The following is a 27,842-nucleotide window of genomic DNA, read 5'->3' as shown; positions in this document are numbered from 1 at the left end:
CGAAAGCTGCTGCGATCCAAGGCCAAAGAGAGGGAGCGAGCTGGTCCCCAAATCCAGGAAAATCCTTTATATCGGGAAAAATCCGACCCTAACAGGGCTCAGGAACCTCTGGCACAGCTGCAACTCAGACGTCAGAGAAGGAGGGTTACAGGAGGCAGCTCTGAGTGTGAAAATCATAGAGGTACGAAAAGAGGAAAGTTGCAAAGGAACTTTCTTTGCTTTAGAAGGAACGCTCTTCCCCCCCCCCCCCCCACACACACACTTTCTTTAAAATACCTTTATTTTCCTTAGGCGGGAATAGGAGTTTGCGCCATGAAAAGGAAAGACTCGAATCCAGTATTTTAAATGCTTGGTTTTTAAAACCTCAACTAAACCTGGAGTAAGCGCTATTTGAAACGCGGGATCTTAATAGTGGCTTTCAATGCAATTTCTTTTCCAGGAAAACATGAACTTCGTGCGTTGGACGATCATTTGTAGGAAAGCTTTTTACTCTTTAAAAAAAAATGTAAGCGTTGTTTCAGAAGATCCAGGATTCCAGTCTGGTTTAATATCTGGCGACGTCGTGGTAGAGACGGCAGACGCTTTCTGCTACCTAATCTCGCTAGGACTCCTGCTGTTATTTTATTTTTTATTTTTAATTGCATACCGGTAGTAAATGCTCTTTTTGATCATTCCAAGCGAACTCGGAAATGAGCTCTGAATTGCGTATGTCTATCATCGGCAGTGTATAGAGAAGACGGAAGGAAAAGTGATTCCGCAAAAACGCCCGGGCGTTGCTTTTTGGTGTCGCTCGAGAATACCAGACTGACTGCAGCAAAAGGTAATATTTACAGCTCCGCCACTTAATCTGTTGTTTTGCTATTCCTGTGGCGCTTCAAGACGGTGTGGATAATCGCGGGCTGTCGGAAGCCTCGGTTGATCCTTTTGCAAGTCTCCTGCCAATCGCGTCTTGTTGAGTCTAATAATGGAACGTTGGCCAACGATAAGCTAACATTCAGGTCTTGAGTTTTGACGTCCCATTCCGTTCCTTTCCGAGTAGTTCTTACAAACTGGGTATTCAGTCGAAATATAACGCAGTTTACTCATAGTACTTACAATACAAACTATACTTATAGTATAGTTAAGGTAAAGGTTCCCCCGATCTTCTGATCGACAAGCTCAGCGTCCTAACTCACTGAGCCACCCCGTCACTTATAGTTAAGTTACTATCCTTATAATAAGTTAACTAACTTAACTTGGGGCTCACTATGGTCTTCCCAGTTGCAATGTATGGCAGTGAAAGTTGGACCATAAAAAAGGCTGAGCGCCAAAGAATTGAGGCCTTTGAACTATGTGCTGGAGAAGACTCCTGCGAGTCCCTTGGACTGCAAGGCGATCAAACCGGTCAGTCCTAGAGGAGATCAACCCTGACTGCTCTTTAGAAGGCCAGATCCTGAAGCTAAAACTCAAATACTTTGGCCACCTAATGAGAAGGAAGGACTCACTGGAGAAGAGCCTAATGCTGGGAAAGATTGAGGGTAATAGAAGAAGGGGACGACAGAGAATGAGGTGGCTGGATGGAGTTACTGAAGCAGTAGGCGTGAGCTTAAATGGACTCCAGAAGATGGTAGAGGACAGGAAGGCCTGGAGGAACGTTGTCCATAGGGTCGCGATGGGTCGGACACGACTTCGCAACTAACAACAACAGCAACATTTCCCAAAGGCTTTTAGGATAGTTATTTTATGAAGCTCTGTTATCTCCTTATACTCATTACTGTGCCTATATCTGTGACTGGCTGGTTTCTCTTTCTTGCAAAGGTACTTAAAATCCTGTCTTTTGCCAATCTTCTCCTGTTCATCATTCGGCCAACCCACTAGAGATGAGCACAGATAAAGATGAGCTGTTATGCAAGATAGTTGGTGATGGAAAAGCTGCTGCAGTAGACGATGAGAATAAACTAACCAAGCAAAAATCTCATCCAGAGAGTCGAGCTTATGCTGGTCCCCACAGTATAATGGTGACGGACGATACTAAGAGATTTAAGTTAAGTAGCATCCAGGTACCATATGTCCAAGAAAGGTAAGCTCTGTCATCAGCTAAATGAAATAGTACCTTTAAAGCACACCTGCTTGTATTTCTAACAAATCAGTATATTCTGGTTTGGGAGGAAATGTACATTAAGTAATAGTGTCACTGCTTTTTATTTTTTTTGAAAAATGATAAGGTTTATGGGAAGGGATACTTTGTACCCTGTATTTTTGCTGTTTCTTTTATCAGATTCTCTTCTCATCTCAAATCTGAATGGTTTAGACAATTTTAGTTGTTGAATTCTTAGGGCCCCTTATTTATAGAATGACAGCTGAGCCCGCTGAGTGACTTCGAGCCAGTCACTCTCTCTCTCAGCCCAACTCAGCCTTACAGGGTTGTTGTTATGGGTAAAATAGGAGGTTGAAGGATTAGGTACCTTGCATTAATGTAAGATAGATAGGCAGGATAAAGCTTTAATAGTAATAATAAATATTGTGCAGTAATTGCTCTCCCATAAACATTTTTGCATTTTTCTGCTTTAATCATCATGGATTAGTAAAATGCTGTAGGATCCCCAACCCAGCAGAAAGTGTCTATTTTATTATTCTGAATAAGTGAAAGTCAAAGGAAAAAAAGAAATATATGTGGAAAACAAATTTTTGTAATATTTTTACATGGCAGGATTAGCTTTTTGTTGTTGTCTTGTTCTTTTTCTTATTGCTTTATAGCTGCCTTCCTTCCATCTACTCCTGTCCAGATGTATTAGACTAGTTTGTAGAATTTCTAACCAGCATATCATTGACTCTACCGGCTGAGCATTTGGGAGTTGTAGAGGACAATAAGTTGGAGAACGCTGCTTTGCTTATTAAGAAATATGAATGGCTGATAAAATATGCACTGGTTTTCAAGTAAAACTCATAAAAATAAGATTAATTTTCCTAATCTTGAATAACATCTTAGATACCCATTAACAGACTTTGAGTATGATCCTAGTTAATGGAGGTATTGGAAAAATGATAGGTAGTAGGCAGTAAAATTATGTTCAGTTGCAATATACTTTTAGTTTCCCCGTTTTTCTTACAATAATCATTTGAAGAGTAAACATCACGTAACTTTGAAAATGATAAACTTTCCTGAAGTGAAATATTTTCTAGCCATATCTTTATCTCTACCATTAATCATTTCCGACCATACAATGGGTGTTCATTAAGCTCCCTGCATGGAATCAGCCACAAGGCAGTGACAAACTGAGAAGCATCTGGCCATCTTCAACCTGGGGGTATTTGGTTGGTCAGGTCTGGCCAAGCAACTGTCCTCAGGTCTAACATTTGCCTTAAATTTTAACTGTGTAAGTAATGCAGCACATACATATATGCCTGTTTTTCTCGTAGCCCTAGGATGTCACAGCCAAAGGCAAGGAAGGCATCAGGGCCTCCAGTTATCACCGAAGAAAAATGGAGAAAAGGGTTTTTTAGTCTGTCGTTTTCTAAAGGCAAAAAAGAAAAAGGCCCTCCTTGTGATAAAATGTCGAGCACGAGCATCAGCCACAAATTAATTGCCAATGAAGATAGTGTGTGTCACTTGCAGAGGCCTCAAGCCGATATCTTGGAAGCATCAGTAGTCCACCAAGAGAATTATTTCAAGAGGAAAGAACTGCCTGCATCAATCATCCCTTGCCCAATGGGCTTCTCTGTAGACTTGTGAGTTCCTGCCATCAGTTTTGCTATGCACGTATATTTCAAAGTTTGAGACTTAGTTAACTGAGATTTTTCAGGTGCTTAACATATGCATGAAGTATTTTAGGGGCTTACATGATGGTAGGATCAAAATGTTGGCTCCCTACAGGCTCTTTTACAAAAAAAGAAGCAAGCTGCTGTCTCCACTTTCTTGCATAACTTCTATCCACATCCCTATTAATATATTTAAAACTTAAGGCCATTATTAAATGGTATTTATTTCTTAACTTACAGTCCTAACTCCTTTAAACTCCTTACTTTTAACTCTAAGATTGATTTAGATTTGTCTACTTTTGTTTTCTTTCATTGAATTTGGTGTGACTTTATGGGGGGGACCCCATTTTCAGCAAGTCTGCATATTTGGCATTCTAATTCTTTTTGATCTTTCAGTAATTACTAGTATTTTAATGACTTGTAAAGCTATATAGGATGAGGTGGTCACCTCCTGGTAAAGATTTGCATGAGAACACCCTGTTTTTTTTCTTAATCCAAAATGTTGAGCTATGGTACAAAAGTTCTCAAAGCCATTATTATAGAGATAAAGAAATGGAAGAGAATGTGAAGCCTCCACAAACATTTGTGGCCAAAATTTCTGTAATAGTGATATGTCTGACTTATTGTACAGTCTGTTTTCTGTAATATTCAGTTTACTAAAGATCAGCAAGAATTAACTGTTGCCAAAAGAAAACTATATTTTGTTATTCTTTACAGTGTTCTTATGCTTACTGTTGATCTAGCATTATAGCTGAAAGTTCCCTTCATCAGACTGCCGTGTGTGTGTGTGTGTGTGTGTGTGTGTGTGTGTGTAAGGATATAAATACACATACATTTCTAAGTACACACCACCAGCAATTTTATTTAGCAACCATTTGAAGTTACAATACACTGAAAATGTAACTTTATGATCAATCCTTGTTTTATGACCTGCAGGGCACAGTGTCTCTGCAGGGATGTATTTGCCATTTGGGCATTTTGCAACTAGAGCCCATTTATGACCATCATAGCATCCTGCCATTTGTGTACATCACAACTAGCTAATCAAAATAATCAAAAGCTGTCCAGATGTATTGGACCGCAACTTTCAAAATTTCCAGTGAAGATCAAAGTGGATGGGAGGATGCTAGACTGGTGAAGATTGAAGTCAACAGCTGATAAAAGGAGTCCAGGCACTTCTTAGGGACTTAGACTTTTAGACAAAGAAGTGGAGTACCAGCCTGTGAAAGCTAAAAGTTACTTTTGTTTTTCAAGTCCTTAAAAATCACAGATTGCTGTCTTCTTCTGCCCAGTGGGATGACTTAGCATGCATTTTGATGGTGATGATGCACCTACCCTTGAGCATCCTTGCAATTTGCTCATTAGACTCCTGTAAGTAATTTCTATATTCATTTTAGTATCTGACGCACATGGTAACACTTTGATACCAAGTTGGCTGTTGTCACTGTTTTTTTACCCTTTGAAAACAGCTAAATTAACTTTTTTTGAGGAGGAGGAGGAAGTAAAGCAGAGTTGGATTCAAAGATACGTTTCTCAGAATTTAGAAAATATTATTTGAGAACTATGGAAGGGGTTTTTTTTGGTGATACAGGCACATTGGACCGCCATACAACTTGAGAGGCAGTGCAAGAGTTTGTGCAGCACCTTGACCAGTGGTGGGATTCAAATATGTGAACAACCGGTTCTCTGTGTGGATGCAGCTTCCGGAAGTCCATTCTGGGCCTGGGCAACAAAAAAGTAGCTACCGGTTCTGCCGAAGTGGTGCGAACCAACTGAATCCCACCACTGACCTTGACACAGCAAAAATAAAATTGGTTTTCCTGCACAAGGGTTAGAGAGGTTAGAGGAAGGTTAGGAAAAATACCAATGTCACTCCACTGTGGTGGGTCATTACAACAATATTTGAATTATTACTCTTAGTGTTCATTTATATCCTACCTGCCTAGATCCAAGATACTTTTAAGCTACATATCAAGTTGATATGCTAACTAAAAATTATTGGAGTTATTCTAGCAATTAACAGTTTGGGAAAGTTTCATTTAAAACAATGGTGGTTAAACTGGAGTTAAAGGATGCAATTTGTTATTTTTTATGAGTCAAGGATCCAGTTTGGGACTGACACTGTGGAGATGCCTGTGTAGAACACCACAGGTTGTTTTTTTTGGTGGGCTAATCACATAATTTGAGACAGGGAAAAGGAGTAATAGGATCATGCAGTTTAAGAATTACAGATTTAAAATGACACAATGTTGCAAGAGTAACATCCAAAATACCATAAATCTACTTGTGGGAAAATTAATCTTCCTGGAACTTCCTTTGAATTAAAGTAATACAAATGTTTTCTTGCTTCATCTGATATATTTAAAAGAACTATCAGTAAAAGTAAAAATGGGAAAATCTTTTACGCAGTATTCCGTTAAAAGTTTTTCAGATGCACAAACAGGGTAGTTTGGATTCTGCATTCAGAATATCATGTACACTTATTTTAATTGATTGGGAGTCAATTTGAAGTCATTTGAAGTCAGTTTCTCTCAATTAACTGAACATCCAATATAGGCCACAATCAAATACCCTAAGAATGGAACACCAGGACTTACTTTGCTTTTTCTTTCCAGGGTGGTGCTAATTACTCTGGTACTGATTTTGAGGCTATACTGAGGTTAAGTCCAAAATCATTCTCCTCCCCATTCCTTTGATGGAAGGCATTTTATTGTGCCAAGAGGTTACTAGGGCAACATTATTAGATTATATTTATTTATGTATCTGGTGGAATGTTGGCTGCTTTCTTAATAAAATCCAATTTTAATTCCCCTTTAAGGTTTTGCAATCACCAGCAAAATGCATTCTAATCTGGGAGGCAACAATCTGTTAGAGTTGTTATAGTCCAGAGGAGTAAAAGGTATGTCTTCAAATTATTTACATTTGAGGATATATAATTTGGAGTGCTGTGTTTAAGAAGTTCCCCGCTCCCCTTTTCAGTGGACATGTACATAATGGTTATGTGCACTTTGCAAATAATTCAGGAGCAGTTGAAAAATGAGGTTCTACTTTAATTGATAAGACAGGTGCTGCATTTAGGCACATTCCAAAGCACTTCTGAATAGATTTCAAAGTATGTGCTGTCCTAATACCAGTTACACATGGATTTAAACAAAGGGAAGTGGAAAAATTCTTCAATAGGCTAGAATAGAGGTCCCCAGTACCGGGCCGCGACAAGCCAGCAGCTGGGCTGCACAAACAAACAAAGCCCATCCACAGGATGCAGGGAGCACCAAAACCACACACTCTCCAGTCCGCGGAAAAAACTTTCTCCACGTAACCGGTCCCTGATGCCCAAAACGTTGGGAACCTCTGGGCTAGAAGAACTCCAAAGTATACCTAAGCCTGCTTTAATTGTCACCCAAGTCATCTCTTTTGTTTTCAAGTTTGGGCAAAAGCTTGAAAAATGATTCAGTTGCCTTAATGAGAAGAAGAGGGGTGCTGCATGAGTTCTGAAGCATTTCTTCCAAATCAGGTTTGCAGCACGGACAACCTTAATTGACAACTATTGCCTGAGAAAAGCTGCCTAGCTCCTTTTGCTGAGAAAGATATCTCTGTGAATTCAGTCTTTCCTGTTGCGTGAAGTGTATATCAATGTTGTTGCAGTGAGGAGGACCTGTACCGTGATGCGGATGAAATAGAGAGAGAGCAAGTGTTACTTGAGATTGGGACAGATTCTTCAGGTACATTTCAAAAGTATTTCTTTATGGCGTCTACGCTGGATGATGCATAAATCAACACCTAGTACTTGTTGACTTTTCTTTTTTTAAATTGGTACAGTATGCTGCCCTTCAAAATCTTTTTTTTTTTTTGGCCAGGGCAGCTTAAAAGATAAAAAATTGGAGCAAAGACTAAAATTACATAATAAAGCCCAAAGAAATTGAATTCCACAATGGAATAAATAATAAAAGCGTCAGCCATAGTAATTACTTTTCTATGCAAATATACAAGGTATGCTGAAAATCAGGCCCAATAAAGCGGTTCTTAATCTAAACGATATCATCACATTAGAATTTGTCAATGTCAGAGAAAGTTAGTTACAGAATAGAGTTGGAAGGGACCTTGGAGGTCTTCTAGTCCAACCCCCTGCTCAACCAGGAGACCCTATACATTTCAGACAAGTGGCTGCCCAGTTTCTTCTTAAAGAAACCAGACTTAACAACAAAGTTGTTGCACTTAAGAATGTTCAAAAGTCATGTGTCAAACAAGTAAAAAAAATATGCTTAGAAGAAAACAACAATTCCAACATTTTATGTAAATTTATATAATAAATTCAAAGAGGTTTTTCAAGCAAATCTTCAGTACTGGAAAGCACATTTTTCAAAGCTTTGTACAACTGTCATTCATAGCACCCAGTTCTAATTAGTACTCTTGCTGCAAAATTATGTATACATACACATACATAAAGTATTGCAGTATTTTAAATGAGAAATTACCAGACCCTGGGTTTTTATCATGACGTGGTTTGGGTGCACCTAGTATCGTATTTGTTTTCATATTTATTGCATCTGCATGAAAGACCCACCCTTACGCTAGGAAACAAATGGGAACACTTAGAAGACATTACATTTGACAGATGAAAAGTCTTATGTATTTTATTCCAAGGAGGATCAAACATTCCAGACAAGAAGGAATCTACAACTGAGGGAAAATCCTGGCCATTTCCATCTGCATGTGGAGATACTTTTTAAAGAAATGTAGAGTGGGATTTTCTGATGTTTAACTTAAATGTAATTTTCTTGTCTTAATTAAATTTAGATTTTCTAGAAAATAAGTTAAGTATTGAACCTGAAGTAGACATCATGCATTATTGCCAAGAAGAATGGCGAGGAAACACATCCCACGCTGAATGTATTCGGAAGGTCTGTTCTCCTGTTTGTCTGTGTAGGGAATTTCTCTTTTCAGGATCTAAATCCGAATTGTTCTTTTCTTGAAAATATAGGAATAAATATAGATAGTGAAACCTCAGTGATTAATATTTACACAAAAGACAGAGTATAAATTGTTTATCCTGGGCAAATTGTTCTTTGTATTTTTGGTAATTGCAGAATTGAAAATAAAAGGGTTTTTTGGAAGTTGTAAAAGATATGGCCTTTAACTGAGATTTAATCTAATTTATATGGTTATTTTGTAGAAAGATGCAGTGCAGGAACTATTATTACATACAAATCGCTCAAGGTGTACCCCAGCTCTTCTCATTGTGATGTTTCAGTACAATTTATGTTTGCAAAGTTACGCTCATAATTGGATTCCTTTTGTTCAGACTGAAGGAGAAATTGATCAGATGATCAGATAAGGCATTTATTGTTTATTTTATGTGACCACCCAATTTTAAAATTGCAACTCTGGCCACCTTGAGGATTAAAACACACACAAACAGATAAACCGTGAATATAGAAACCATGAAAGCAGTACATAAAAACAACATAAATTGAGGCCAAAACATTTTTCAGAAGAGGCAGTTTGATATAGTGGTTAAGGTGTCAAGCTAGAAATTCGGAGTCTATGAGCTGTAGTCCTCATACCTTAGGCACAAAGTCAGCTGGGTGATCTTGGGCCAGTCACTCTGTCTCAGCCCTAGGAAGCAGGCAATGGCAAACCACTTCTGAAATCTTACCAAAAAACTGCAGGGACTTGCTAGGCAGTCGCCAGGAGTCAAAAACTGACTTGAAGGTAGAAAAAACAAAAACATTTTTTTTCAGATGGACTTATCCAAAATCTTGTCCCAGTGCTTGGGTGGAAAAAAAGAGTTTTTAAAGCCTTGCAGAAGCCAACAGGCACACACACATCCACCCAAATCTTAGGGCAGGGATGCTATTCCAGCTACACTGACATAGATGACATAGTTTTAAAGCGGTAATTTGAAGCATAGCCACTCTCTCAGATCTTGTGGGATAGGCAGACGCAGCTACAGATGAGTGGCCCTGCAAATAATCCAGCCATGTAGGCATGATCTTAATGTCTTAAGAATCTTGCAGATTTGAAAAAGAGAGAAAATGGCTCATCTTATTATGCATCATAAAGAACATCCTCAGTTTTGATTCACATAATAACTGAGAGTCAAATCTTTGTTTTTAATATGCAAAAAGGTAACTCTGGAGTTTCCAATTTTGGAAGTGGGGGGGGGGGATTTTTTAGCAACCCCACTTCTACTTGAGGTGGATAGGAAGAATGTAGTGCAATGTTTATCAGATTTAGCAACTTGAAGACATGCAGACTTCAGTTCCCAGAATTCAGTAAAACACTGATGTAGAGCAATTGTGCAAGTAAAACAACTATATGAGCCAGTTTGGTCTAGTGGTGAAGGCACCAGACTAGAAACTGGGAGGCTGTGAGTTCTAGTCCCACTTACGCATAAGAACCAGTTGGGTGACTTTGGGCCCAACTCACTTCATGGGGGTTGTTGCAGAGAAAATAGGAGGAAAGAGTATTGGGTATTCTCATTGCCTTGAATTATTTATAAAACAATAAAGATGGATAAAAAAAGATATAGGAATAGAAAAAGAGTCTTGCTGCATCTGGCAAACATCTCTGATACAGCCTCATCTTCTTCCTTAGCATGGCTCACTCACCATCCCTTCCCAAAGTTTTTTGTCCTAACCAGATTTCTCCTCCCAGGATGTTTGTGCTGTTACCAATTCGAACATCCAATTGCTGCTTTATCTTGGCTTGTTCAAAGGAGCTTAGAGTGCAGCTCAGGTTCTTTGAATTTGTGTGGTTAAGTGAAAAGTGTCATTATCTTCTCTCTCCCTGCAAAGAGGAAAAATTGGAGTGGGAGGGGAAGATGTGATTCTAAGGCCTCTGCAGCCTCATTCCCAGTAGTCTAAATTATGGATTTAGGTTATTGTTTATGATTGTATAAATGGAGCTGTTACATTAGCAGCAGTCTTTTTCAGGTTGTTGAATTTGTACGATGATGATGCAAATAATCTACAATTCAGTCAGATTTTGTAGATTACCAAATCTCACAAGATTTCAGCCAGCTCTAAATATTTATTTTATTTTGGGAGGGTGTCCGAACATGACATTTGGGAATACTGTGGATGATACAGTGCATGTACTCACCAAGAAGTTAGCAGTTTTGATTATTAACTTCCGGCAAATGTTGATGATTAGTTTAGAACTCTAGGTAACCTGACAACTCTATTATCCTGTTAGGACCGTCTCTTATCAGATTATGATTTTTAATACAGGGCTATGAAGCTGTTTCACATAAATTTATTTCAATAAGAAGAGTGCGAGGAGATAATTACTGTGCTCTCCGGGCAACCTTATTTCAAGCTCTCAGCCAAGCTGGTCACCTTCCTCAGTGGCTTCAGAAAGAAGACCTGATATTGGTAGGCCTCCTATTCAACCACTTTTATTTCATAGGCAGACTTAAGTTCATTTCTGCTTTGGAGTTTTATTCATCAGCTGTAGATGTTTATTGGAATATTGAGGCATTTTTTAAAAAAACCCTTTAAATGGCTTATTAAATAGCTTTAGGTTTCTGGGGATAAGAAGCTTAATTAAAAATGTAATACTTAAATAATCATTTTTTTCAACTTTCTAACACATGTTAAAACTTAATATCTGAACCTTTTAGTTACCAGAAAAGCTGATGGTCAGATATGAATGGATCACTCATTGGCAACTCAGGCACACATGGACAAGTAAAGTGGAAAGCCTAATGGATGAAATTAAAGATTGTTTGATGTTACTAAAAAGAAAGGTATGAATAATAATGTATGAAAATGAAATAGTTGCAGCTTAGCAGTCTTATCTAGGCAACCTGATTTCTAAACATATAAAAACAACAACAACAATAATGTTAGAAGGGACCTTGGAGGTCATCTAGTCCAAACCCCTGCTCAGGCAGGAAACCCTATGCCATTTCAGACAAATTGCTGTCCAATCTCTTCTTAAAAACTTCCAGTGTTGGAGCACCCACAGCCTCTGGAAGTAAGCCGTTCCACTGATTAACTGTCAGGAAAATTTTCCTTAGTTCTAGTTGCTTCTCTCCTTGATTAGTTTCCATCCGTTGCTTCTTCAGGCACTTTGGAGAATAGCTTAACTCCCTCTTCTTTGAGGCAGCCCCTGAGATATTGGAATACTGCTATCATGTCACCCCTCACCCGTCTCTTCATTAAACTACACATACCCAATTCCAGCAACCGTTCTTTATATGATTTAGCCTCCAGTCCCCTAATCATCTTTGCTGCTCTTCTCTGCACTCTTTCTAGAGCAGTCATGTCAAACTCGCAACGTCACGTAACGTCACACAACGTACCGGGACGGTTTTGCCATTGCCAGCAATGGGGTGGGTGCGGCTTCCATATGACACGTCCGGCCTGTGGGCCGGCAGCTTGACACCCCTGTTCTAGAATCTCAAAAAGTAAAGCAAGTTGGAATTAACTAGTTCCATAGTTAATTAACTGGATTGTAGTTAATTATATTATGCTTTGAACATAATAATTGCATGGTCCTTCATTTGCTACATGGTTGTTTAAATCCTTTTCCAGAAGTAAGTTGAGTTAGCAGTAAAAACAGAATTTTGTAGCACCTTAAAGACAAACCAGTTCATTATTGCATTTCATCTTGGCAGACTTGCTCTTTTTCTGGAATAATAAATCTACAGAAAATACATTATTAGCAGCAGGTTTGTCGGAGAGAAATGAAATGCAAAAAGTGCTAGTGATTATTCCTTATTTATTGTGACTACTCATCAAATAGTTTTGGGAGGTCCAGCAGCCACCTATATATTGCTGAGCAGAAATACCGTATTTTCCGGCGTATAAGGCGACCCGGCGTATAAGGCGACCCGGCGTATAAGACGACCCCCTACTTTTCATGTTAAATTATAGGGTTTGGGCTAATAACTCAATATTTCACTTCCTGGCACACAATCTGCATATTAACAACTTGTTTAGCGTTAGTACCCTTTTTTTATAAGTGCCACAATGTTGCTAAAATAAAAGAGGTAAACTTCGTGACCCTCCCAGCCCGTGCATAAAACAGAAATGAAAAGGCTTAAGCCTTTCCGTTCCCAAATACCAAGGTTTCCCCCGAGTTTTGCGCAGTTAAACAAACGGCATTTGCGTATTAATGTTTCTCCACGGAGCACAAAATTCGCCCGAATTAAGGAAAGTGGGGAGCTAAAGAATCTGGGGCTACAGGGAATACCTCTGGCACGACAGGCAACCCTGGGAAACACGAGGACTGTAGCGGCACGCTCAGTTTGCACAATCCGATCCAGAAAGTGCCCGGAGGCTCCTTCGTTACTTCTAACTGCAGAAGGTCTCCACGTCCCGCCCGCCTTGCCTTTTAAACCCCGCCCCCTTTTCCCCTGTAAAGTTTCTCTGCTCCGCCTGCTCTGTGATTTGCCCAGCTTTACTCCTTCCCCGCCAAATGGGCGCCTCGCCTTCTTTTCTCTGAGCTCTCTCGCTTGGTGCGCTGCTGCTCTCAGTTCCGCACTCCGTGACTGGGCAAGCAATTCTTCTGGTCGGCGCGAGTCAGGCGGTGCCTCGGCGGGAGCAAAGGTGCTCACTTTCTACGGTCGAGCGGGGCGCCTCTGGGGACTGCCTGCCCCTCCTCTCATCGAGGACCTGACAGCCAGCATTGGAGGCACTAGCATGGCCAGTCCTAGAGAGAGCAACGGCGGCAGCTGCAGTAGCCGCCCCAGAAGCTAACGAGAGTTTGCCCTCCATCACCCATTCGCCGTTCGCCGTCAGCCGCTTTACCACAGGTCGCCATGCCTACCTCCATTCACCCAGCGATCCCGCCGCCCAGCAGAAAAGAGAAAAGATCCGAGAGGTATTTTTCCGGCGTATAAGACGACTCGGCGTATAAGACGACCCCCCAACTTTTGAGGTGATTTTCATAGGTTAAAAAGTCGTCTTATACGCCGGAAAATATGGTATGTGTGTCTTGAAAAACACCTGAAGTCATGCCACAGGTTGAACAGACTGATGAATCCTGGGGCAAGTTTTTCATAATGAAATCTACTTTAAATTCTTTTTGTTCAAGAACGTTCACCAAAGGCCACTAACAGTGTATAATGAAAGGTTCATTAAATATTGCACCTTTGATTACAAATCCACACTTGTTATTGTTTTGTACAGAACCTAACCACTTTGTCCTGGGTTAAATGTAGTTGGGGGATTGCTGACAAATGATGGAAAATATTGGAAGAGAAGAATATCCTTTGAAGTGAAATGTAATTCAGAATGCTAATCTAAAACTCCTTATTTTGATATTTATAGGGGTAGATCAGCTTTGACAAACATTTTGGGCATGTATTTTGTTATTAGGATAAGATTTTCTTGCTTGTTTTAAATTTTAACGCTATTGCACAGGTATGCTTTGAAAAGGTGGAGATGTAGATCCATTAAATAAATTAATGGCAAAACTGGATTGTTTTGTGGCACATTTATGTGCATCTAACTGAATTTTTATTTTGAAAGTATCTCAAAAAGCATTTTGAAAAAAGTAAATAATGCTGTATAAAAATAAAAATAGATTGCATAAAAACTGCTTAGAAATCAATCTCATGGTGTGTTACACAGACAATTTAAATGTTCAATAATTTTTGCAAGACATTTCTGCACTTCACCATGATACAGGTTAAGCTGTCATTAACAATATGGAGTTTTTATTAATATATTAGGCACTTGCCTTTTTTACTAACAGCTATATATCATAAAGAAATTATAGTTGATCATGAAAATTCACAATAATTGGAGAATGATAAATTCCAATTAGAAGGTTGTTTTCTCCCCCCCCCCCCTTTCTCCTCTGAACATTTTAAATAGCTTAATGAGTTGGAAATCAAGTCATCTGCAGCATGGTCAGAGAATATTCAAGGGTACCAATTGATAGTTGATGAGCTTCAAAACAAGGTTTGAATATCAATTGTGCTAGACCAGAGGTCTCCAACCTTTTGGGCACCAGGGACCAGTTCCACGGAGAGAAGCTTTTCCACGGACCAGAGGGTGCATGGTTTTGTGTGCTGCCTGCATCTTGCAGATGGGGCTTTGCTTGTCTGTGCGAACCGGTTGCTGGCATGCCGCTGACTGGTACTAGCCCACTGACCAGGGGTTGGGGACCCCTGTGCTAGAGGGTTTCAGTTTGTTTCACCAGGGACGTCTTTTCATCCCAGTTATCTAGTCACTGTTTATTTCCTGTTGTAGTGGAAAAATATGAGTGACCTAAAAACCTTTGTAGAGAGGCAAGCAGCCTGTGATGAGCTGTTCAGAAGTGAAGAAGATGAATACAAGCTCTACGAAGCGGTCAAGTTTCTTATGCTGAGCACTGCCATCCAATTGTATGAAGACAGCGAAAAGGGCAAAGAGGTCCCTGTCTTCTCGTGGCTTTTGTTTGCTCGAGACACATCTAGCAATCCTTCCCAATTAATGGAAAACCACTTGAATCAACTTGGTCACACAGGAGGCCTTGAACAGGTAAGCACCATTCTTGCATTTATGAATCAAATATTCAATACCTACTGTAATGTCAAAAGATTAATCCACTACAGTCCATAGCAGTAAAGGAATGTGAGGAAGACCTTGGGAGAATGGGTGAAAAACCATCTCAAGGCTAAAAGACAGCCTAGTCTGCAGATGGAGAGTGCAAGGCTCAGAGGAGACCCCACTCCCACCCAACCCCCTGCAATTTCTCAGGCTGTAAAGCAGAATTGTCCTTTCAGGTTTACGAGATTATGTCAATGTAGCTTTATGATAAAGCGGAGTTAACTCATCTGGAAGTAAAAACAAACGGGAAAAGGACAGGCATGCTCAGTGTGTTTAACTTTCCTTTCTTTCTCTGTAGTCAAGTATGCTTGGTTTTGTATAAAAATACCTCAAGGTCACTATTCAGCATTTGAAAAGCAGCTGGCGTGTTCATGCCTATTTGAATAAGATAATCAGAACACTGCTCATTAGGGTTTTGTTTTTGGTTTTTTTTAAAAAAAAGGGTGGGAATAGATTGTCTTAAGTGTTGTATGGTTTGCTACGAATAGCTTTATGTACCACAAAGTTGCTTGGGTTCTGCACACTGCAAAATGTTGCAGCGTTTACTTCTAAATGATGTAAAATAGCCTACATACGTATAGAGCTATTAAACATCGGGCTTGCAAGGCAATCTGAAATTACTAGTGATTTTCAGCAGTCACATAACATACCGAACTGCATAGCGAGGCCTCCAGGATCTCCATGGGTTGTCTTCGGGCTGGGGAGGAGACCACGTAAGCGAAAGAGAAAGGAGCGAAAGCAAAAACGTGGCTGCAGGGCTGTAACTCTGACTCAACTTTGAAGGCAGCCTTTTAGACCAACATTGCTGAGTCTTTTTCTGAGCAATGCCAGATCCCTCGTCCATAAAATTGACGAATTACAGCTGCAGTTAGCAGAAAGCAGGCTTCTCCGTGAATGTTGTGTGATGGTTGTCACGGACACCTGGCTACATTCAGAGATACCGAATGAAGCTGTGGAGTTGATAAGCCGAGTTTTTCACCACTCTGACAGAGATAAATGCTCCAGGAAGGGTAAAGGAGGAGGACTGTGTGTGTATATACACTGTGAATGGTGTGTTAACAGCAGATTGGTATACACGTATTGCTCCTCAGATGTGGAACTGATGACTGTTATATGTAGGCCTTTCTATCTGCCTAGAGAAATTACTGTGGTAATCATTATGGCTGTTTATGTTCCTCCTGATGCCAATGTCAACATGGCACTTTCTAAGCTGTATAACGTCATCACCAGGTAGCAGCAAACTCACCCAGAGGGTGCTCTTGTCGTGGCTGGGGACTTCAATCAAGCTTGTCTGAAGACAGTTCTCCCTAAGTTTGTATAGTATGTGCAAGTTTCCACCGGAGGGAAGAACACTTTGGACCATGTGTATTCCAATCTGAAACAGGCATACAGAGCTTTCCCTCTTCCCCACCTGGGTACATCTGACCATCTTTCACTCCTGTTGTGCCCAAAGTATGTTCCTCTCAGGAAAAGGACTCAGGCAGTCACAAAAAGGGTCAGAACCTGGCCAGTGGGTGCTCTCAGTCAGTTGCAGGACTGCTTTGAAACCACTGACTGGAGTGTATTTGAAGAACAAGATCTAAATTCATATACAGATGCTGTACTCTCTTATATTAGAACATGCACAACGGATGTGTAACAACGGATAAGTGCATTAGAGTTTACGGGAGCTGTAAACCCTGGATGACTGCAGAGATACGAACACTCTTGAGAGCCCGGGATTCTACCTTTAAGGCAGGGGACAGGGACGCATACAGAGAGGCCAGGGCAAATCTCAGAAGAGGCATTAGGATGGCAAAACAACAATACAAACAAAATGTGGAGAACCACTTAGCGAATAACAATCCGAGGCAAGTATGGCAGGGACTGCAGCACTTAACCAACTATAAGGGCAGCACGAGGAGCATGGCAAACACCGATGCCTCATTGGCTGAGGAGCTGAATATCTCCTTCGCCCGCTACGAGGTTAAAAGACCAGACCCCATAGCCTTTGCTGGCCGGCCTTCTGACTCTCAGCCACTTACCCTGTGTGAACACCAAGTGAGAGCTGTATTGAAGGCTGTGAATCCCAGCAAAGCTGCAGGCCCAGATGGGGTGCTGGGGATAGTGGTCAGGAATTGTGCCGATCAATTAGCAGGGGTCCTGACAAGGATTTTTAACATCTCCTTGCAAACGGCATGTGTACCATCGTGCTTGAAAGCAGCTACCATTGTCCCAGTCCCCAAGAAAACTGCAGTTGAGTGCCTGAATGACTACAGACCTATTGCATTAATGTCTGTAGTCATGAAATGCTTCGAAAGATTGGTTCTCCAACATCTTAGGACAAAGTCCACTGGACTTTGATAAACATCAATTTGCCTACAGGGGAAATAGGTCGACAGACGATGCCATAGCTACTGCTTTACACTCTGTAGCAAGTCATCTCGAGAGACCTGGAAGTTATGTCAGGATGCTTTTTGTTGACTACAGCTCGGCTTTCAACACCATTTTGCCGAGCATTCTCATCAAGAAGCTGACTGACTTGAAATTCTCCCCCGCCATCTGCGATTGGATTCAAGACTTTCTTAGGGATCGGTTACAAACAGTGAGGGTTGGGTCTGCTTTGTCCACCCCCCTGAAGCTTTGCACTGGCACGCCACAGGGCTGTGTGCTTAGCCCCTACCTGTACTCTTTATACACTTATGATTGTGTATCATCTGACCCATCCACTGTGATAATCAAGTTTGCAGATGATACAACTGTGGTGGGTCTTATTACAGGTGGAGATGAGACAGCATACAGGGCGGAGGTACAAAAACTATCCATATGGTGTAGTAACAACAACTTGCACCTAAACATCGGCAAGACAAAAGAGATGGTGTTAGACTTCCGGAGAAAAAAGGAGGAACCTGCCCCACTTTAAATCGGGGAGGACTGTGTGGAGAGAGTTTCATCCTTTAAATTTCTGGGAGTCTACCTCTGTGAAGATCTGACCTAGAAAGTTAACACAACCCAGGTGGCTAGAAAGGCCCAACAGAGGCTTCACTTTCTTAGGGTCTTGTGGAAGAACAGGGTAGAACAACGGCTAATGACGCTCTTTTACTGGTCTACTATAGAGAGCATCCTCTCGTATGGTATTGTGGTTTGGTATGCTGGTCTGACAGCCGCGGACAGGAAAGTATTACAGAGGGTAGTGAGCACAGCACAAAACATTGTGGGCTGTCCCCTGACACCACTGGATGACATCGCCAGGGCTCGTTGCCTTGGAAAAGTGAGGAAGATTCTCAGGGATGACTCACACCCTGGACGGTATCTCTTTACTCTCCTACCATCCGGTAGGAGATATAGGAGTATAGCCAGCCATACCAACAGGCTGAAAAACAGCTTTTATCCGTGGGCTGTTAGGCTTTTAAATGGGATATAATCTCTGTGAACCTATGCAGAATTGACTTGGGGGCCGGTGTGTGGTGTAGTTGGTTCACGTGGTGTGGTAGGATGGAGGGTTTGTTGTCACTGTGTGTTGGGGGGAGAGAGCACGGGGGGAGGCTCAGCTAATCTCAATGTACACATGTACTTTGACAATAAAGGTTTATTATTATTATTGTGTGAGACGTAACGGATGAGCCTCGGAGCCGATTTAAAATGAGGTGGAATTTTTAAAAGATCAGTCCGTGAGAAAGTGTTCTAATTATACTCGGTGGCAGTTACAAATAGACCAGTGAGCTTGAAGTCTGCCAGTTGTTAAAAAGTGATTGAGGGCTTTGGCCAGAGAAAACAAAAAGTTAAACCAACACACGGAGTTGAAAACCAGACAAAGGTTGAGGTTAGCCAAAAGCAGTGGAGCACAACCTAAACAGCTATAAAGAAGAAGCAGAGCTGCAGTTGTAGAAGAACAAAGATCCAGGTGAGAAGACGCCGTAGGAGGGTCTCCAATCAGACTGTTAACTGGAAGGAGTTGCCTTTCAGAAGTTCATAGAGACTTTAGAGTTTAAGGTAGGTAGCTTGATGGCCACCCAGATGTCTTATCAATCTTTTTTTCCTTTGGCATACTGCTTGGACTGATGGGAGTTGAAATCAAAAAATAGCCGGAAGTCGCCAAGTTATTTAGGTTTGCTTAAATTTAAAAGGACTGACACTTCAGGTACATATATACAGAGATGGTTTCTTCTTGCAGTCGTTCAGAAACTTAACTATATATGCACATGCAGTAGGGCAAGGTGGAGCCTTGAATGCTTGACACTGTGTGTATACAAGTAGTGGCCAAAATTGTGGAAACCTTTTGGGAAAAGTAATTTTGAGGTTTGATGGCTAATAACACCACTTTTTTGGGGGGGGGGGAATAGTACCATAAAATTATATATCAGTGGAAAGATAATTTAATCAAGAACGTAATGCAACAAAGTTTGTTCAATCATCTGTACTGTATTCTGTGAAAAGTTATAGCCAAATAACCAGAAAAAGGAAGCACAACTTGCTTAGGTTGATATCAGGTAGCTTTCCTTCATCTGATCGTAGCCAATGACTATGAGTGTTTAGAGAGCCAATCGGGTGTCATCTTGTTTTGGCAATGAGCCAATCTGATCACACTAGGCTTCAGTTATTGATGTCATATATTGAAGATGAGAGGAGGACATTTGTCAGTGTGTTATGTGATCGCCAGGGCTTTTTTTGACATAGAATGCCCAGAACGGAGTTCCACCATCTTTTTTGGAGGGAACCCTGTAAGGTAGGCAAAACGGGTTGTATGACATGTGTGAGTTCCGGCACCTTTTTTAAAAAAAATACAAAAAAAGCACTGGTGTTTGCTATCAAGTTGTTTTTTTCTCCCCTTTCATTTAGTGAGCTTGTAAAACGTAATAAAATTAAAGTAATGGTGCAGAAAGCTGACTGATTGCCCAGAAAGCGATGTAAAATAGTACGTATTATTAAGTCAGGGATAGGCAATCTTGGCTCTTTTATGAGTTGTGGACTTCAGCTCCCACAATTCCTGAGCCAGCATAGCATAGCATAGCATAGCTGGCTCAGGAATTCTGGGAGTTGAAGTCCACGAGTCATAAAAGAGCCAAGGTTGCCTACCCCTGATCAAGTGAACAAGGCTACAGTTATAAAGAAATTAGAAGAAAAATTGGTGGAAACTTAACTAAAGGCTGCATTTCTGCTGTACACTTTTCCCAAAAGGTTTCCACAATTTTGGCCACTACTGTAGCTTCCTAAGTAGATCAGAAGTCTGAAAGCATAGGGAGGAAACCTATTACCTTTATTCAATTAAATCAAACTGCCTGAATGCTTCTCTCTTTATAACATCAGATTTTGTTCTCCCTCCCATCTCTTAGGTTGAAATGTTTCTCCTTGCCTATGCTTTGCAGCACACCATCCAGGTTTACCGATTGTATAAGTACCAAACAGAAGAATTCATCACTCTTTATCCCAATGATCCTGAAGAAACCTGGCCCATGGTGACCCTTATAACAGAAGATGACCGACATTACAATATTCCTGCCCGAATGTGTGAAGAGACCAGTGTATAAGCGATATGATTCCCTTCCAGTTATATAAACTGAATAAATGATGTAAAAGCAAACTTCTTAATTTGTAATATTACTTGGATTGTGACAGTTAATTTAACAACACTTTGGAACACTGAATTTAGTTAGATTTACTCCCAGACTGGTGAATGCTTTATAGGCAGAGGGGCTTAATTGTTAACATGATATCTCACTGTTGATCACATTGCAGTTATAGTGCAATCGGGTCAATTTTTACAGGGCTTTTCTTGGGGGAATTGTACCCCAAAGGGGGTTGTGCAGTCTTCCAATATAGAACAGATGAACTTGTTATTTGAGTGGCTTGCCAGTAGGTGTCACTACAGGAAAGAGAGACATATGAACAGTTTAATAAAATTTCCATTGGAGAGCTCATGTTTAAAATAAAGCTCATTTTCTTTTATGATTGTCTATTTCAGTCTATAAAGTGTGACTGATCCATTACATGGAATGGATTATCAACATAACAACAATGGCTGCTTGTTCAAATGTTTGTTTAACTGCCCCATCCAAATGTGCATAATCCTGTTTTGTAAGGGTTGGTTGGCACTGAAATCCGTTGTGTAAATCCTGAGCAGATGAGGAGAATTGGCAATAATGGAATTGGTTCATTAGAAGGATGAAACCGTTCCCTATTATTTTTTAACTATTTCAACAAGATGGATCTAGAGTGCAAGAGACTGACTTTGGGATCTTTGTAAATTCTCATTTAGACAAAACATGATTTTCTTATGTAAGAAGTATTTTTACAAGCATTCAAACCATTCAGTATCGGAATCAAGACTTACAATGTATTTTTTCTCTGTATAATTTAAGATGATCTTGCTTGTTTTCTTTACAATAAACTCTTAGCTTTTTTTTTTAACAAGCTACATAGGCTCCTCACCCACCCCGATTTCACTGGGATTTCAGATATTCATACTGCATTTGAACAACTCTTAAGGTGCAATGATTGGCCACTGACCACTGGCCTTCATAAATTATAATTTTGACGGGGAATGGGAGTGAGGTGATTTCAGAATTTAAGATCACAGAATTAGAAGAATTCTTTTTTTGCAGAATGTGCAGTATAAATCTCCTGCTTAATTGCCAGGTGGCCCTGCAGCCTCTTTTTGTAACTCTTGACTAGAGGTAGGCAGCCTGCTTTGTTGCTATAGAAGTCTCACTATTAAATCTTCCCTCTGGTAGGCAACCTTGGCTCTTTTATGACTCATGGACTTCAATTCCCAGAATTCCTGAGCCAGCCATGCTGAGGGGAAAGAGAGGTTTCCAAGCTGAGCCATGCTGGCTCAGGAATTCTGGGAGTTGAAGTACACAAGTCATAAAAGAGCCAAGGTTGATTTTAGCTGAAACACATTTTCCTCTAATCTGTCACCAAATGGTTCTAGTCTTACTTCTGACTAACCAAAAAAAAATCTGCTCCATTGTCTGTTTATCAGATACAGGAAGGCTACTGGTATATCTTCCCTTAATTTTCTCTCTTGCTGACTTCACATCCCAGGGTTTATTTGTTTTTTCAATCAACTCTTCTATGTTAATGCATTCTTTAGCGCTCACCACTATAGTTACCTTTTCCGGACACATTTGATTTCTCAATATGCATAAGGCCACCCAACTTGATTGCTCTTCTGGGTGGCATGTAGTATAATATGTATTTACATCTACATTACATATTACGCAATATAATTTTTATATTGGAAGCGGCCCAGAGTCGTCGGGCGCAAGATGGGCGGCAAATGAAGTAATTCCACAATCTCTAAAAAGAGCCATATAAAATACAAGTGGCCTCGTTGCCGTGGACCGGCCTCACCATGTTGTTGGGTGTTCAGCAAGTCGTCGGGTGCCTCGCCCTGTGGGCTCTGCGCTCAGAGCAAGCCCACCAAGAAGAAGGACCGGGTCCACCAGGATCCTCAGTGACAAAGTCCACAATGACACCCAGAACTTCGATTACGACCACGATGCCTTCCTGGGGTCTGATGAGGGCAAGACCTTTGACCAGCTGACTCCAGAGGAGAGCAAAGAGAGATTGGGGTAAGAGAAGCTTGATTGTGTGTGAGTTTAAACTGAATTTAAACTGACTTTGGCTCTGGAAAGCGTCTCGCTGTTCCCTTTAGCTGGGTGTCTTTGGTTTCCAGAATGAAGTTCAGGGGGGTGTCTGGCTCTCCTAGAGGGCATTTTCCTTAAAAAAAACAGGTAGTCCTCGATTTACGATCATTTATTTAGTGACCAAAGTTACAATGGCAATGAAAAAAGTGATGACCTGTTTCATGTTTATGACAGTTGCAGCATGATCAGAATTCAGACCCTTGTCAACTGGCTCATCTTTATGACGGTTGCAGCATGCTAGGGACACGTGATTCCCCTTTTGTGACCTTCTGACCAGCAAAGACAATGGGGAAGCAAGATTCACTTGGCGCCCGAGTTACTAACTCAACGGGTGCAGGGATTCACCTAACAACTGTGGAAAACAAGCATGTAAAATGGGGCAAAACTCGCTTGCCAGTGGAGATTTTGGACTCAATTGTGGTCGTAAGCTGAGGACCACACATAGTTGCACAGCCCTGTGCAAACTAAGTGTCACACGTGGCTTGTCCTGTAGGAGAGGGCACCCAAGCCTTGATCCTTTCCAGCTCATTTACTTGCCTTGCTGTTTTTCAGCCTGGATTCTTAATTCTGCCTCTGTTTTCTTAAGGGGGAAACCCACCGGAATTAAACTGGTTTTCCCCTCCAGTTAGTATGCATAGCCCTGGTCTCAGTTTCTTGGAAACCTGGGCAGCTCTCTGTTAGTTTGCTGACATGCAAGTAAATGGCCAGTCTAGAGAAAAGAAGGACTATGGGGAACATGATAGCAGTCTTCGGTATTTGAGGAGTTGCCACAAAGAAGTGTCTCTGTGTGTGTGCGGGGGGGGGGGGGGGGGCTGTCAACTTATTTTCCAAAGCCCTAGAAGGCAGGTCAAGAAGCAATGGATGGAAAATAAGGAGAGAAGCAACCTGGAATTAAGGAGGAATTTCCTATCAATGAGAACAATCGATGGAATGGCTTGCCTTCAGAAGTTGTGGGTGCTCCATCACTGGAGGTTTTTAAGAAGAGATTGGACAAGCATTTGTCCAGAATGGTCTAAAGGTTTCCTGCTTGAGCAGGGGATTGGACTAGAAGACCTCTAAGGCAGACATGTCAAACACAAGGCCCAGGGGCCGGATTTAGCCCGTGAAGTGGTTTCATGTGGCCCGCGAAGCCATCCTGGAAACAGTGAGGAAACGGCCCCCACTGCCTTGGCCCTGGCCCAGAGACCCAAAGATCTGTCCCACTCCTGCCCAGGCACCCATAGGCACCCTTGATGCGAACGATGTAAAGCTGGCCACGCCCACCCAGTAGGCCATACGCATTTTAGCCACGCCCACCCAGTAGGCCACACCCACCCAGTAGGCCACGCCCACCCGGCCCCTTGAGGGCAACTGCAGTGCTGATGCGGCCCTCAATGAAATTGAGTTTGACACCCCTGCTCTAAGGTCCCTTCTGACTCCGTGATTCTGTTCTGTTAGTATCTATACCTTGGGAAGCAGCCAGGTTTTAAGAGCTCTTTTAAACAAGGTCAGGTGGTCATATTAGTTCATGACATCCTGCAACTTGAATGGGGAAAAATAGTGCAGCATTTATTACTTCCTATGAGCTGCACCTCATCCATATGGTCCAAGACTGCCATTGATCTTCAAGCATGGATCAGTTGCAAAGCTGAAATAGCTTTGAAATCAAGCAGAACAGTTCCTCTAAAAAAACTACAGTCTTCCTCATAACTGAATTTAAATTTAGATTCCAGATTACATAGTACCTACTCTGACATCTCCCAAGATATTTTTTTAAAAAAATTAAGCGTTTGAAATTCAGGAGCTGACCCTGTAGGACTGCACCTATGTTACACTAAGCCTCCAGATTCGTCCTCCATTTTCTTTTAACTGTTTTTTAAATCACACTTTACAATCCTGAAATAGGAGCTTTTAAAGTAAGGATGTTGCACCCAAGGCTGATCCTAGCCTAGAGTTTGGTTTGTGCAAACCCCAGAGGGCGGCTTCAAACAATGCAGTAAAAATCTCAAAACTGCAGCTACAGCAATGATCGATGACAGCTGAATTGTGAGCACGTGAATCACGTCTGGCAGATATAACCCAGGAGAATTGCAGTTAAATTAAAATACAATGTTTGTATTTTAGCTGAAGCATAAGCACCATTTTATTAACCATCCTGAAACAGCTCTTCTGTCTAGAGATTTTGAAAGTGAAAAAGGAAACCTTACTACCACCCCACCACCCCTTTAGTGCAGCGCTTAAAATATTTATTATAACTATTCAACCAATAAAACAAAATGTCAGGTTGACAAGCACCTGGAGGTACATTTGCTACACGTAGAAGCTGGTTTATTATTTAGAGGTTTTTCAACATTTCTAATTTAATAATGGAAGTTTGAAGACATTTATTCTACTCAGAGGCAAACATTCTTTTGCAGCATTACAAAGAGTCTTTGTCAAAAGGCTTTGAGATCTACTTTAGAATGCCTATTCTTTTAGTAATGCTTCTCCAAGAGTTCTGCTGATGTCAGCATCTCCATTTCCTAGCCACTGAAACATGGTGGGAGACAGATACGAGACTGAGGGCAACCTCAACTAACTAAAAGTAAATGCCTGTTCTTGAAGCATGTGGAGAAACTAAGCCCCATCTTCAGAAACAGCTTTAAAATATTTAGTCCATAGCAATAGCAGTAGCACTTAGACTTATATTGTTTGTACAAGCCGGCCTAGCCTGATGGGGGATTGGTGGGGGTTTTTATTCTTGTATTCTTAATATTATCTTTGGGGTTTTATAATTGTAATATATCAATTGTTTTAAAATCGGGCAATTATTTAATTTCCTTTTAATATTTGTAACTTTGTATTTTATTCTTGCCCTGTGAACCGCCCTGAGTCCTCAGGGAGAAGGGCGGTATAGAAATATTATTAAATTAAAATTAAATTAAATATACTGCTTTACATTTCTCTCTCAATGGTTTAGAGTCAGCATATTGCGCCCAACAATCTGGGTCGTCATTTTACTGCCCTCAGAAGGATGGAAGGCTGAGTCTGCCTCCAACAGGTGAGGATCAAACTCCTGGCAATGAACTGAATTAGCCTGCAATACTGCATTCCACCACGGCTGCATAATGTTCTTCAGCCAGAACTAGGAAAAGTCATATTATTCAAAATGGTGGCCAAATGTGTGTCTCTGCTTAATATCATGAATAATTCCTTGGAGATTCTCAGGTTGTACATATTGCTAGGCTGGACCATAGTTAATTTGTGGATCAGGGCTTTGTGCAAATTCAGACCACTCAATCAGTATGAATAGTGTATAATTCTGTGCACAGCACAAACACAGGAAGTTGGGTTAATCCAATAAGCCATGAGATAACCATGGCTCAGAAATTTGTGCAATCATGGTCATTCCGCATTTATTTATTAATCCCATCTTTGTTTTTGTAAGTAACTGAAGGGGGGCAATATACCTTATATTCCTCCCTCTTCCTATTTCTCCACAGCAACAACACTTTGAGATGAGTTGGGTTGATTTGGGCTGATTGGTCCATGGTCACACCCAGGTGGCTTTCATGCCTGAGGCAGGACTAGAACTCAGTGTCCTGGTTTCTAACTGCTGCTCCAAGCTACAGATAGTCTTTGACTTACAACAGTTCATTTAGTGACCATTTGAAGTTACAGCAGCACTGAAAAAAGTGAGACATGACCGTTTTTCACGCCTACGACTGTCGGGGGATCCCCATGGTCAAGTGATCAAAATTCAGATGCTTGACAACTGACTCATATTTATGACGGTTGTTCTGTCCTGGGGTCATATGATTCCGTTTTGCGATCTTCTGACAAGCAAAGTCAATGGGGAAGCCAGATTCACTTAACAACCGTGTTACTAACTTAAAAACTGTAGTGATTCATTTAACAACTGTGGCAAGGTCATAAAACGGGGCAAAACTCTCTAAACAACTATCTCACGTTAACAACAGAATTTCTGGGCTCCATTGTGGTCATAGGTTGAGGACTACCTGTACTTTAAGACTTATTTCTAACAAATACGCTGTGCTCTGGTGTAGTAGTGGCACGTTTTCGAAAGATTACTCTGCTCCCTGCATCATTTACAGAACTGTGCAGTCAGGATCCTTTTTTCCTTCTTTTCTATGATCTGGTATGGAGGGGTCATTTTTTTAAACTATGTAATACAGGTAGTCCTTGACTTATAACAGTTCATTTAGTGACTGTTCAAAAGTGACTTATGACAATTTTTAACACTTACGACCCTTGGAACATCCCCACGATCCTGTGATCAAAATCCAGATGTTTGGCAACTGGTTCATACTTATGACCGTCGCTGTGTCCTGGGATCATATGATCACCTTTTGCAGCTTTTTGACCAGCAAAATCAATGGGGAAGCCAGATTCATTTAACAACCGTGTTACTAACTTATCAACTACAGTGACTCACTTAACAACTGACAAGAAAGGTCATAAAATAGGGCAAACCCTACTGAACAAATGTCTCACTCAACAACAGACGTTTTGGGCTGAAATGTAGTCGTAAGTCGAAGACTACCTGTATTTTTATTAACTCTATTAATAATTGCTTTTGTTAGTGCAGTTTGGAGATTACTGTGAACCACTTAAAGCAGGGGTGTCAAATTGCTGGCCCGCAGGCCGGATGCGTCATGCTGAAACCGCACCCACCCCGATGCCGGCAATGGAAAAAAAGTTGTGATATGTCACGTCACGTGACGTTGTGAGTTTGACACCCCTGACTTAGAGCCTGTCGATTTGGTCCGATACAGTTTATATACTAAATAAAACAAAACATCTAGCTAAATAGTAAATCCATGTCTGCAGGGAACCTGTCTTAGGAATGTTTCCCTCATTTAAGTTCCAATAGTCATAATGCAGAAAAATAGAAACATTTTGGGTGTCCGTAAATACTCCACATATATTCACAGGTGGGACAGATACCAAT

At 41.0% G+C, this 27,842-nt stretch overlaps 1 protein-coding gene across 1 annotated transcript; it reads left to right on the top strand.

The window, feature by feature from the left end:
• Window positions 1-17: 17 nt before the first annotated feature.
• OTULIN (OTU deubiquitinase with linear linkage specificity) lies at window positions 18-21,209 on the top strand. The gene is made up of 10 exons (XM_083358377.1): window positions 18-181; window positions 725-820; window positions 1,798-2,059; window positions 3,400-3,708; window positions 7,384-7,460; window positions 8,536-8,639; window positions 10,971-11,114; window positions 11,363-11,488; window positions 14,946-15,215; window positions 20,597-21,209. Exons 3-10 carry the CDS (start codon window positions 1,860-1,862, stop codon window positions 20,789-20,791), a joined length of 1,425 nt encoding a protein of 474 aa, XP_083214503.1. The 5' UTR covers window positions 18-181; window positions 725-820; window positions 1,798-1,859; the 3' UTR covers window positions 20,792-21,209.
• Window positions 21,210-27,842: the final 6,633 nt, after the last annotated feature.

The sequence above is a fragment of the Vipera ursinii genome (genome assembly GCF_947247035.1).
Source record: "Vipera ursinii genome assembly, chromosome: 3".
NCBI classification, from domain to species: Eukaryota; Metazoa; Chordata; class Lepidosauria; order Squamata; family Viperidae; genus Vipera; species Vipera ursinii.
Note: the sequence above shows the minus strand (reverse complement) of the source record. Positions and strands in the feature narration are given on the sequence as shown.